We start from the raw sequence: 13,841 nt of genomic DNA, 5'->3' as shown, positions 1-13,841 counted from the left end.
GCAGGTGGTGCCTGCCCTGAGAGCTCCTGGCTGATCTCAGTGCCCAGGGGACTCGCTGGAATGGATTCGATACCTCTGAAGATGCTCAGCATCTTGTGTGTCTGGCCTTTGATGATCTGCTGTCACAGGCAGTTTGTTTAAAGTGCAACATCTCCTGTCTCAGTAGCACTGCCCTCCTCCAGCACTCACCTGGTGGCCCTGCTGGGCCCCTCTCACCGGGTTGTCCCTTCTCTCCTTTTGGCCCTGGTGGTCCTGGGAGACCAGTTGGTCCGACTGGGCCTGGAGGGCCAACCTGTCCTGGCAGCCCTGAAACCATTCACAAAGGAGGTTAGTTGGAGATTTTGAGGGCAGTTCCTCAAAACCAGAGGAGAGAGACTCAGAGATGCACAGGAGGAGAAATGGAGCTGTGCCCAGACAGGGTAGCACTGGTGGCAAGAGATGTCTGGCAGAAGAGCCAGACTGGGCCTTGCTTCTCCTCTAATTCCTCCAATCCCTAAAAAAAAGAGGCTTTTCCCCATGCACAATGCCCTCCCCAAAAAGCCAGCAGGATGTGTACCTCCAGCTGGGATGTGCTGGGCAGAGCTGAACTGAGCCCCCACATTGTGCCCTCCCCAAGGCCTGAGCAGCTCGAGGCAAGCTCTGCCTGTCCTGTGCTGGGTTCAGCCAGCTCCAGGATAGTCCCAATGTATCAAAATACACAAAATATATTTGCAAAAGCAAATCAAACCCTGCCTCCCACTTGCTCTGGCTGATCTCTACCTATCACCCAGAGATTCTGCACCAAAGATGTTTCCCTGGTTTCTCCTGTGTTCATTCACCTCACAAATGCACCACGCTGTGCACATGCTTTTTTCACCCCAAACTGAAATTATTGCACCCCACTTCTGAAGTAAATAGATGGCATTAATTTATGTCCACAAACAGGGTGCTGAGCACGGTTCCAGGGTTGCTGGAAGCACCAGTAGCACAGTAATTGCAGCCCAGAGGGATGTTCCTTGGCAAGTCCACTCAGACCCCCAGTGAGCCCACAGAAGGTGCAGGGCAGTGTTTGTGACCTGAAAGTGACTCTTTCTGATGACTCTGAATAAAATCTTAGTGTTGTTCCCTCTGGACTATCAAAATAATAACAACACTCGGCAATTTGATGGTGTTTTTCAGAAAAACACTGCACATCTTTGGCTCACGTGGAGAGACACTTAAACACTGTGCAAACAGCAGTGAAGCCTTTAATACCTTGGAGACGTGGCTGAGTTACTCTGTCTGCTCAGATTAAGTGGTTAATGGTTACAATAAAGGCATTGACTGTCAGAGCCAAGAGAGTCAGAGGCTCCTGGTTTCTGGGCTACCAAGGGCTCAGAGTATTTGAAAGCAGTGGCAGATCAAGCTCCAAAGCCAGAGGGAGATCAGGCTGAGTCCAAAGTTCAGCACACTCAGTTTTCAAGTTTCAGTCCATTTCCAAGTTTCAGTATTATGTATGACCATAACCCAGCAGAGCAATTTGAAGTTTGATCAATTTTAAGGAGTGTCTTTCTCCTTTCCCAATATCAGGAGAGGTACTGGACCCTCCAAGAGCAGTGCCAGGAGAACATGCTTCATGTGGGGGTGGAGAGCATGGATGGGAACAGAAGCAGAAAAGGAGAAAAGGAAAGAAGTTGGCCAACTAACACCCTCACAGCTGGTACCACAGGGAGCAGGGCTACACAATAAAATCAAGGCTCACGGGATTTGCAGCTCCCACATTTGGATCCAGTTCCCACTCTAAGTGTGGGACAGCCCAGCTGGGGTACAAAACCTTGTCACCCCAGACATTCATCCAAACTCTCCTCATTTCTCAGAGCAAAGCAATAATCCCCAATATTAGACCCCCTGGAAATATTCCCCTTCCTCTCTTCTTTTTTTTTTTCCATTTTGGAATGATGTCCAAATTATTTTTTCTAACAAAAATGAAATCTATCCACCTCTAACCCACAGTGAAACCAGGCAGACTGAAGAGGCTCAAAGGCTTTGTGTGGCAGGGTGTGCCTGTACTTCTGCTGCATTCAGTCATCAGTAAAGATCTCATTTTGGTATTGAACAAGGAATTAAGGTGAGGTTTTAATTTGGATCAATTTGCTTATCCCCAGGACACAAAGTGCAGACTTTCCTATGAGGGGCTCCTTGAATGGGTCTCACCTGGCAGTGGGTGCTGTCCTGGCAAGCTCAGGCAGGTGATCAGGAGCCCATTTAAGAAAGCAAGAGCATTTGTTCCCAGCATTGCAAACAGCTTCTCCCCCTGTCAAAAACCTCCAACACACCTGAAACTTCATTGCAGCAAAATCTTTCCAGCACAGAGGGAAGAACAAGAGAAACTGTTTTGCAAGCACAACACGCTGTGCTGCTGAGTGCGGGTCAGAACGTTCCCTCACTCAGATAAATCAGCCTCAATCCTTCAGTTCAACCTTATAACTCAATCCCATGAACTCCTGCAAACCAGGAGCAATCCCCTCCTGCAGCATCCTCAATCACTCTGCTGCAGCAGAGCTTTAGAGAAACTGGCACTTCCTTCCCTGGAGGGGAAAGCGCTGAGGGAAAGGCTGGGAGAAGCAGCACTGAGTAATGTGTCAGGCAAATGCTCACACTGGTGACAAATGGTGTTACCAGCATAAAAGAGACAAGTGCAAAAGGGGGAAGAAAGAGGGAAGGATTCAGGGAAAAGGGGGGAGGGAGATGAATAGGCCAAATCTTCAGCTGGCATAAATCAGCTCTGCTGCAGTGGCATTGCTTTCAGAGAGCTGAGGCCCATGGCAAGTGTTTATCCTCCAAAAATATGAAGCAAAAGGCCACAGGAAAAATATTTTTTAAAAGGGAGAGTGTGAGTATTCTACTGCTGGAAACCAAATCAGATGTGCCTGGATTTTCTTCCTGGTCCTGTCATTAACCTGCAACACACCATCTGCTCCCCTCTCCTCCCCAGGGTTTTCCCTGTACAAGAGCAGGGGGGGTTTGATTTGGAGATACAGATGGGTGTGGGGAGGGAAGGAAGGCAAATGTGGACCCAGGAGCTCTGTTCATATGGAGCTCAACAAAGCCATGCCCTGAGCATCCCCAGTGGATCTCAGTGCCCCTGGCAGGCAAAACTAGTAAGATAATAAGAGTTTTCTCCCATCACTCAGCACATGCCCTGCTGGCTCTGGCCACGTGTGCTCCAGTGACCTGGCTTTCCATGCCCTGTGTGCTGGGAAATGAGTGTCTCAGAGATGACAAAGCTGGTGTTTGGCCTCTCTAACCAAAGCAGTCCATGATCAGATAAAACCCAAAGAACAAACCCAGCCTCTCTATCTGTGAGGCTCCAAATCTCTGAGGGTTCCTGGCCTCAGCACCCTTCTGCTTTTTGGGACATGTCATGTACAGGACTGGGCATAACAACTGTTTGGGCTTTGAAAGAGAAACAGCAGAAACCATTAACTTACCCTGAGGTATCAGCTGCTCCTCAGCACCTCTGTGTCCTTTGGGCTCTGGTAAAGAAGGACAGGGTAAAAGAAATAATAATAATAATAAAAATTAAAAAGAGAGAGAAAAAAGAGAGAGGATGAAAAATTAGGTCTCTTGCTGCCAACTGGCTCAGCCAGAGTATATATATTTTCTTAATACTCAGAAAAATGTATCCTGTTGATTAACAAGCTGATCAGAAAGGCCAGTGGTGCAGCTGTCTCAACAGCACTGATTGCTTTTAAATGATTGTCTGTTCTCAGCCCTGTCACTCACAGAAGAAATAATTCCCCTCATAAACAGTAGCAAGTTTTCCTGGACCTCGGCCTGGAGAGACATCAGCCAACCCAGAGCCACAAGGTCACCCCAATCCCTCCCAGCATTCCCAGCATCCCATCCATGTCAACCACCCTCGTGGCAGACCTCAGGGTTCTGCTCTTGGTCCACCTGGCAGAGAAAGCTGGTGGCACGCAAGTAGGACTTGGATTTATTTTGGCTGAGCACCCAGAAGCAGGGCAAAGTAGGGAATGTTTCACAAAGACTCCAGGGAAGGGAGTGGAAGGGAGAGGGGCTTGGCTTTCCACACTCAGGTTTGAATTCCACCTACTCTAATATCCCACTTGTTGAAAGATCTCCTGAGGTCTGCGAGCTCTGTAGGAGAACCTGGGGGCAGCTTTGGGTAACAAGTCACAGCACAGTGTTGAAATCATCCAAAATGGGCAGTTCCCCTCCATCCTAAACTATTTGCATGGAATTCCCTACACTTCACCAAAATCCACAGGGAGTTTTTTTGGCTGGGTTTGAATTGGAGATACAGATGAGTGTGGGGAGGGAAGGAAGCCAAATGTGGACCCAGATCCATGAAATATCCCCACAGCTCCTTAGCCAGGCAAGGATTTGATGCCCACAGAGGTCAGGTAGGGGGTTCAGCAGGGAACCCCTGTCAATAAGCAACTTAACTGATTATTTCTAATTGCTGAAAGACACTGTCTTGGCTCGAAATGGTCCAGTGCATTCCTGACTCCCAGTGATTACACTAGAGTTGTTATTCCACACTAGGTTAAATAAATCAAGGCTAGAAAAACAAAGGGGAACAGTGAGCAAGGACTACACCTGGTAGCACACACACAGCTGGAAGGCTGGCTGACACGACAGGCTCACACACAGCTCAGGCAGCATCACCTGCCTTTTGGAGGTGACCACCAGCTACCTCCTGGATTTGCTGCAGGGGTGCTGGTGCTGCTCCATGGGGTCACCCTGCTGCAAGTGCTCCAGGAGAGCTGCTCTGCCTTCCAAAAGCCTGGGCGAGAGGCAGTCACTGCTCTGTGCTCAGAGAGGCACCATCATGTGTGAGAGGACTTTGAGTGGGAGGGACAATCACCAGTATTTCACTGGACTGACTTTAGTACAACAAAGTGCAGGTGCAGAGATACTGTGACAGCACAAATAAATGACATGGAGAAGGCAGAAGGAGCCTGTAATGGACACTGGGGGAAACTGCTCTAATTCAGTTCCTGGCAGCTGTTGCTGTGGCTCTGAAAATACTTTGCAGAACATATTGTTAGTGAACCTCCCTCCACGTTGTGGCATCATGTCAGATCATAAACATGGACGACATCTGGACTGTGTTGGTTGCTCCAAGTCTGCTGCAGTCATGAAGGGCTGCCATAATAAACTGCTCGGTCCGAAAAATTAAAAGGGAAGAAAAAAAAAAAAGAGAAGAAAAAAGCAAAGTAGGTCCTAAAGAGAATAAAGAACTGCTCTGGGAGCAAGCAAAGCAACAGACAGACAGGCCTTTGGAAGCAGAGAGCAGGGATCTTGAAAAAAGATGCCAAGGTCAAGGAAATTCAATGCGTGGGGATCTGTCTAGCCAAGTGGGCTCAGAGGGAGAGTTTCTTATAAGTGTACTTTTTTTCCATGCCACAAGAGGGATCATAAAACAGCCCATTGTGTTTATGGCAAATTTAGAAAATATAAAGCAGACTGCAACTGATGTTGCTATTCATGGGAAAGCTTTTTGTCCTAATAAACTCAAGAATTACCCGTGCAGCCCAGTCCTCTACCCCCAGCACTGCTCCCAGATGGGGAAACGCTGCAGTCAGAGCTCAGTAGGTGAGTATGAACTGTCCCACTGTGCTCCTGATGGCTCTCTGGAGTTTCCTCAGGAATGTTTCAATCTATCCAGGCCTCAAAATCCATATTTTCGGAACTTAAACCAAACACACTGAAACACACAGGGAGGCACAGTGGCCCTGCTGAGGTTAACAGAATTCAAACTTCCCAGAGACCAGGATTCAGCTCTGGGTGGAACCTTGTGCCAACAGAAATCGAGGCTGTCACAGTCCATCACAGCTGGAAAGAGATATTAGTCTCTGAATTTTGCTACTTTCTTCCAAGAACATGGTGCTCTGAGCTGGCTGAACTCAAGCAAGGGCAGAGACCTTCCAAGCCCTCTCCTCTGCAGCTTCCAACAGCAGGGCAGGTTGACATGGCCTCGTTTTTAGTCACCCTGCAGGAACTGTGTGTATGTGGGATGGGTGATTTGGTGAAGAGCAGGTTAGACTTACCAGCAGATCCCACTGTTTTTCTCAGGACAGTGCCAGGATTGAGGAGGGGAAAGGCATCTGGCAGCAGATCATCATACCACGTGGCCGTGGTCCCAGTGATGGGCAGGTTGTTTTCCAGGGATGGGCTTCGCTCCGCAGCCTCGAGCAGGAGGATCTGCACAAGGACACAGGGAATGCAAATGTGGTCAGCTGGTTTCATACATGGTCTCTATTCCTGAAGAGGTCTTGAAACTCCTCTCCTTGCCAGCAGGAGCTGGGAATAACTCTGTGTCCCAAACAGTGGGATTTTGGTGTTAAAGCTTTATGGGTTTTCTGGACAGTGGCAGCAATTAGGATATGAAGGTGTTGTGTTCATTGTAACAGGGTCACACACCCTCCTTAGAGAGCAGGACTTCACTGCCTCCAGAGAGACTCATGTGGGATTGTCTCCCTGGTGAGAAACATGAACCCAGGGACCAAAGCTGGTGCCAGGGGACACAGCATTTCCCTGGGTTATGTGTTCAAACCCAGGATTTTATTAAAACTCACAGCTGTTTCTACACCTTGCAAACACACTACCTTCAAATAAACCCACATCCCAGTGGGCATCCCTGAGCTATTTAGGCCATTTACAACCTACACTCCTAGGAAGAGTGACCCCACTTCCTACACATGATTCAGACTGTTCATTAAGCTGTGCTCCCCTGTATGAAACTGGGAGTTTGTCTCTCACATGGCTGCAAAAAGCTTAAATGTCCACAAAAAGCAGAGGGATGGAGGACCCAGGTTGGCTCTGCCCACTGAGAAACTCCATTAAAGTGAAGGCCAGCAGAACATTCATTGCCCTTTATAATCAACATTTTAAATGAAAGTTTTCACAAAATAAGGATTTTTAAAATATAATGAATTTTCTATTTTAATCTAAATGCTTCATCCCTCTGCCTTCCCAGCCACTAGCAAGGGTGGCATAACAAAGTAGTCTACAGATTTCTCCTGGAAAGGTCTAAGCCTGGAATGCCAAACCCATGGGCCCTGCAGCAAATGGATTTTCCAGCCAGGCAGAAGATAAACGAAGGCCAAGGGCAGCAGCCACTGTCCCAGTGGGGCAGCCAAAGGGGTGGCAGTCCCTGCACTGGCCATGCCTGGGATGAGCAGCCACCCTGCCCCTCACCTTGCAGCTGGAGGGATCCCTGCCCAGGATGGACACAGGACACCCATCAGGCAGGAGCAGGGCTGAGGTTTCCAGAACCAGAGTTTAGATCCAAGACTCCAGCACCTCCAGCAAACTCTGCTTCCTACGCACAAACCCACCTGGGAAAATTGTTCTGGGAGTGCAGCACTGGGGTTTGTTACAGCATCAGCTTTTCCTGTTCGAAAACCACCTAAGCAACACTGATTTAGGGATAAGGCAAATAAAAGAGAATATGGCTCAAACTTTCCATTAAATCCCTAGAAGTTTCAGCTTTTGCACACTGTGTTGTCTTTACATAATGAAGTCACACTGCAATTATAAATGAGAGTGACTTGGCTCTGCTTGTTTGTTTTTTAACTTGCAATTATTACAAGGTTTATCACTTCTTTATTGCAATGGTGAGAGCCAGGATTGCAGCAGCGCCAGAAATGATGAACTTCCTGCAGAATGTACTGGCCTGATGGAGGTGAATCAGAAACTAATTAAACTGGGAGCTGGGTTAGGGGCAAGGGAACTGAATGTCAGCCTTGCAAACAGGCAAAATTCTTCCTTTATTGCAAGGATCTTTATTCACAGACCCAGAGTCCTGCTTTCTGAGTAAAGCAAAAAGGAGTAAGGTCACAGTGCTTTTAGTCACCAGGCTTCTCTGACACCAGGAGAGGAGGGAATTGCTTCTGCCCCTTGCACTCTGTGCTCCCACCCAGTGATTTATCTGTCAGACCCTCAAGGAAACGTGTTATCAGTTCAACAAACACTCGAGCATGTGCCTTACCACAGTCGTGCCTAATTCCCACTGACATGGGACTCGAGTGTGTGCTGAAGACCTTTTCTGAATCACTTTAATCTATTTACTATATCATCCTCTTACTTCCCCAGCAAGGACCTGGACGTTGCCAAAATCTTCTGAGCCACAGAGGGAAAACTAACCCTGGAGGTGGCAGATCCGAGGGGCTGCAGCCAGGGCAGGGTTGGGATGTTCCTGCTGCGAGGAAGGGACACACGAGGGCTGTTCTGAGCAGTGTTTTGCCACAGCCCAGCAGAGCTGTGGGAAGAGTGATATTAAATCAAGGCAGTGGAGGTCAGAGCCCAGCAAACTGGAGGGGCCCGTGGCCCTCCTGGGCAGCACGAGCAGCGCTAGCACAGCTCTGCCGAAGGTCGCATCTGGAGTGGAACGGCTCCAAATCACTTTTATGGGTGATAATAAAAATGTGTTACCACATAATCAACACAAAACAGTGGCAATGGTATCCTTTTCATTAAAACAACATGTTTTAAATGAGCTCTCTGCTGATAAATGCTGTAAAAGCTTTAAAGGCATGCACAGAATAATCCAGTATGTGCTTTTATAAATTGACTATATATACTTTGCAGTCATTAAAGTTCAAACCATAGTAACAAGTTTATTTTCCCTGGGCATGAAATGATAGAGGTCAGGAAGTCTCCAGACTTGAAATTGCTGAGAAATTCTAGTTTTTATGATTAGGACTGAAGAAGTGCCCAAAAGAAATAAAGCAGAAAGAAGAGAGCTCTCACATCCGTGAGATCCACGGAGCCAAACTAAAGAAGGAAAAGCACCAGGGATTTAGTCACATTCAAAAATCTCAAGCTATCCACAGCTCTTTCAGCAAGGAGTGTCCTCTCATAGCTCACACAGCACATAGCACAAATGGGCTCCTCACACATTATTGCAATAGCACTGGAGCCATTCATCTATTTTCTGTCACGTTCTGTTTTTCTTAAGGCTGCCATTGCCGTAGTCAAGGGACTCAAGGAGCATTCCCACTTTCATTAAAGGAAAAAAAAGGAAGTTTCTAGTCCTCTGAGTAAACTGGTGGAAAATGATACCACAGAGGCTCACAGCCAGAAAGCAAATTAGCAAAATGTGCAATGGATTAAAGTCTCAGTATTAAAATCTTGGTATTTTCTAGTCAATAAGGTTGAGGTAGAGAGAGGGATAACACCGAGGGAAGAACGTGTGGTTTCCACTGGGAATCCTCATGGCAAGCAGAGCCCACCTCTGTTGCTATTACCACTTCCAACACAAAAGTTCTGCCTCCATAAAGAATGGAAGCAGAAAATACCCTCATGCCATGTCTTGATGCCATGGGTAATGTCAGTCACCCAGGCAGGGCAGGGACAGAGAAGGAGCTGAAGGACAGCAGCTGTGGTGCTGCCTGTGGTGCCAGGAGAGCAGATTTCCAACAGAAGACAAGAAATCCTTCCCTCTCCACCTTGGGCTGTGTTGTCTGAGTTGAAGGGTGGCCTCAACTCAGCAAAACACTCAGGCTTTTGTCTTTCTGCACATATGGAAGGAAAAAGTCAAATCTGAGCCCAACTGGACACGCTGAACTGGAGCCTCTGGCAGGAGAAGCCCCAGCGGCACCAGGGCTTGTCTCTGGTTTCCAGGCCCCACGTCTCAGATGCAGCTGAACTGGGTCAGAAGGCTGGAAAGAACTGAAATGGGGCCATGTCTCCTGCCAACAGCGCAGCGGGAGCCGGGTCCAGCGCCGGCTCCGTGTGAACACCCGGGGAACGAGGAGGACGAGGCCCTGGTCTGGGAGCTCAGGGCTGGCGCCGGCAGAACCCACCCCGGGGCCGCTGGGCTCGGCCCTGAACAGGGCCCTCCGCAGGGACACGAGTGCTCTGTGCCTGAAGCTCAGTCCCAGCTTACTCAACCCACCTCCTCCTTCTCCATTTGCCAGCATAAACTTTCTAGACTTCACACACATACCACATTCCTTGCGTCAGATCAAAAGCTCAGGCCAGGGACAATGGAAACGGGAGGACAGTTTTCATCTTCTGGAGATGTTCAGTGTCAGAGGACTTTTGGTTTTGGCTTGCAGTGGCTTTCAAGAACCCTATTTTGGTTGTTCCCACTCATCAAAAAGAAGATTTCACAAGCACGGCCTCCTCCCATCCATCATCTGTCCTCCGCTCACATTCCTGATGTGCTGTAACTAGGTAGGTGCTAAAAACAAGGAAAGAACAGCCAGGCTTCCAAAGATTTAAAAATTGATACAACAGGGCTCGGAATGCTTTTTCTTTGGATAAAAATCCAGATGGATATTATTAATTAATAAACAGGGGATAGATATTTGGTCTCTTGAAGCATTGGAGGAATGAACTCCCCTCCATCCCACTCTAAAGAGGAGGAAAAGATACTGCACGAATCCAGCTCATCAGCTAAAAATTCCAATGTAAAATAAGATTCCCTTGATCTTGTAAAGACACAAGCTGATTAATAATGGTAATTGCATAACTTGTTGGACATACCTTTCTTTATAGCAAATTCTTTGGCAATATAGAAGTTTTTTAATCATTCATCAAGATGCAGATCTAAAAGGGAGTTTTGCAAAATCTGATGGAGAACGGTGTCTCTCACAGCAAACACGAGGCTCCAGTGCAGACACAAGTGCTTGGTTTCAAAAGCCAAAAGACATTCAATAAAAGTCCACTAAAATCTGATGAACTGGGTGCCCAGGGAGAACCTGGGTGACTTCATCCTTATAACAGCTCAGAGGCTTTGGCCAAAGGGGACAAGATAATTAGTGCATGGAGGAGTTTTCGCTGCACTGATAAATTATGGGGAGAGCCATAGCTGATGTCATTGTGGTGACTCAATGTAGAGCAAAAGGTGAGGTTTATGTCATCAGCTAATGAATGGAAGACAGAAACATGGACCAAAGGCTTCTATGAAACCACAGGTAGCACAGTTCTTGTTCTTTCTACAAACAGTTTCACAGGATTTCCAAAAAGGAGGGTGGAAAAAGTGACTGTTTCCTCAGCGGTACCTTCTGGAGGGGAACCAGAGCAGAGAAGACACAAAAGCACAGACTACCCTACTGGTTCAGGTGAAACACAGGCACTGTTCAGCAGATCATCAGCCCTCAAGGCTTTGCTTGAGAGAGCAGCAGGAAGGGAAGGACTGGCCGTGGTCCTCTGAGGCACCCAGGGAGCTTCCCTGAGTCTGCTCCACAGTGGGAGTGACCTCGGAGAGCCCTGCAGGCAGCACTGCACCCTGAGGGGTGAGAGCCAGGGAAGCAGCTGGGTGTGGAGAGGATCCAGCACTCCTTCCATGCTGTGCTAGGAGCTCACTGCAGAGTGAAGCACACAGGGGAGCTCAGAGTGAAATCACATTCCCCATTGGTCCTTAAAACACCTGATAAAAATCCATCAGGGCTATAACCTTCCCCCCTCAAAATCACATCATTCTGCTCTGCCCAGTGTATTGCTTGTCACCTGCTGGGGATGTGGGAGTGCAGGACATGGAGCCAGGCCAGCCTGAGGTGAACTCAGTCTTGACAAAGTACCACCTGTTCCCAACAATAGCTTTGGGATCAGCTCTCCTTCCCACCAAGTGAGGAGCCCTCAGCCCTGAGGGATTCACATCCTCAGACTCAAACAGGCTCAGATGCCCCATGTGCTCTACTGGGCTCTGCAGGCTGCAAGAAGAGCAGCACAACAGGAGAAGATGAGGGGCTTGGACCTTTCCTGGCTCACCTTGGTGTGAGCTGAAAAAAAAAAAAGGGGACCCAAAGTAATCTTTATTTTAAGATTGTATTTCCCTTATGAAGCTCCATGAGAATTTCTGATTAGAATCAAGTGGAAGTTTGCATGTTTGGGTACTTACATTTCTTAGGCTCCTCAACACCTCCCTTACCAAAACCTACTGTTTGGCCACAAAAGTATTTCTCTTAAAAAACAAAGCTTGTACACAACGTTCCCAGGTACTAAACAAACCACAGGATTTGCCTGGCAAATTAAGTTCCCTGTCACAGGAAAAAGAGAATTTTTCAAAATTACTTTATGAAAATATTAAAACCTATTAGGCTAAAAATGCCAAACTTGTAACTAAAAGACTTTGTGGGAGGGGATGGTGGACAAGGAGGTCTTTGCAGCCTTTTTGTTGTTCTGGCAGACGATTTACAGCGTTGGCCAAACACGTGGAACAGTCTTAGGGGACAGATTGCTTCTTCAATCCAACAGTGATAAGAAATAAGGTCCAAAAATTTCTAGACTTGAGAAAGAAAGGATTTTAACTGTCATTCTGACAGACAGCAGGATGCCCAAATGAGAGAAGGGCCAGTACCCAAACTGCCTCAAGTGGTTTAATCATAATCAGGATTATTGCAGGTTAGCAAAAGACGAAGATATAAAGTTCAGATACAAATATTGACACAAAATTCAGTTTGCCCACCCAGTTTTGGTTCATGGTTCCCCTTAGCAAGAATCAGTCAGGAAGTTGCATTTTATTCTTAGGGATATCTGATTCATTAACTGACCTACAGAAACTCAGCATTAAGTTAGAAATTTTACAGGGATTTAAGGTTGTCATTGCTACTGGAAACCAGCCAGTTATTATACAGCTACCTGTGAAACAGCCCCAATACTCCTTAAATTCAATGTCCTCAAATTCAAATTGCTGAAGCTGGAGAGGCAGATTCTACACAGGATAATTAGGAAACCTTAGGAATTAAGTAAGACACCTTCCTGTTCAGAAAACAAAGAAAATAACTAACTGCTAGGGTTCTGTGTCACATGCAGAACATGGAAAATCCATGCAAGTCCTTCAAGTATCAAGCAACTACTCATGTCCACTCTGTGGAATCAGCAGCAGCCTCACAGCCAAGCAGCTCTGGTTTCCCTCCCAATTTTTCAGCCATGTCACAGCACCGGGAAACATTTGCTATCTTCCAAATGTTTCTCCACTACAGCAGGGAATTGTTTTATTGTCTATCAGAGAAAGAAAAGACAATCCCCATAAAACATCCCAGACAGCTGCCAGTATTTCATGTAACTGCTTGGAAGAAGGGGGAGATACAGAAAGATTTCATACAATGGTCACATTAGAACTCCAAGTAACGATGCTTCGCAATCCAAAGCCACAGGGTAGTGAAGGTGCTGTGGGTGATCTGTCCTAAACAAATGAGCTGATTTCAGATAAATAGCAATGTATTGATCTAATTCTGTGCACGGGGCAAAGATTTTCTTTAAAACCTTTCAGAATCTTGTGTGGGGAAACCACATTACAAGGACTGTTTTCATGCAAAAAATATGTGTGTCCTTTATCAATCACACGATGAATCAACCAGACACTGGAGATGTAATGTTATCTCCCAGCATTAAAGCTGGGAGGGAAATGCCACGAGCTTCCCAAAAGTGGTGTCAGGAGACAAGGCTGGGTTTTACCAGCTCAGCTCAAGTGCTGCATTCCAGCTCCAACCAAAACCTGGGACTAATATCATAGCTCTGTGGTGGAGCTTATTAAGAGAAACTGGGTGAACAAACTGAGCAGAAATTTGTAGGCAGTTGCCTGCTCCCCTGCCAGATCTACCTGTTCCCCTACCAGCCCTGCCTGTTCCCCTGCCAGCCCTGCCTGTTCCCCTGCCAGCCCTGCCTGCATCCCTGCCAGCCCTGGGCATCAGTGCTGCTCTCTCGAGACTAGAAGGAGTTTGTCTGGGCTCATCCTGTGACACAGGAGGGCAGCATCAGGCTCAGGAAATTCAGGAAGGACTGTACACACTTCCCACTAAGACACCGTGCTGGCCTAAGTGAAACCATTCCTAAAAGCAGGGTTCATGGTGCCCTCCCTACAAGGAGGCTCCCCACAGGGCCAGGGGGAGCTGGAGGGATGT

The 13,841-nt window shown here is 47.4% G+C and overlaps 1 protein-coding gene across 8 annotated transcripts in view; it reads right to left on the bottom strand.

Moving 5' to 3' along the window:
• The window catches only part of COL26A1 (collagen type XXVI alpha 1 chain), a 181,975-nt gene that overhangs the window by 24,719 nt on the left and 143,415 nt on the right, over window positions 1-13,841 (bottom strand). For all 8 annotated transcript variants that reach the window (XM_064677774.1, XM_064677773.1, XM_064677771.1 and 5 more), the window contains 3 exons: window positions 6,036-6,189; window positions 3,450-3,494; window positions 190-306 (listed from right to left, as the gene is read on the bottom strand). In XM_064677774.1, the coding sequence (XP_064533844.1) occupies window positions 190-306; window positions 3,450-3,494; window positions 6,036-6,189 (316 nt within the window). The remainder of the gene's footprint in view (window positions 1-189; window positions 307-3,449; window positions 3,495-6,035; window positions 6,190-13,841) is intronic.

This window comes from Pseudopipra pipra, chromosome 21 (assembly GCF_036250125.1).
Source record: "Pseudopipra pipra isolate bDixPip1 chromosome 21, bDixPip1.hap1, whole genome shotgun sequence".
Classification (NCBI taxonomy): domain Eukaryota; kingdom Metazoa; phylum Chordata; class Aves; order Passeriformes; family Pipridae; genus Pseudopipra; species Pseudopipra pipra.
The sequence above is the reverse complement of the archived record's forward strand: the minus strand, read 5'-3'. Positions and strand labels throughout refer to the sequence as shown.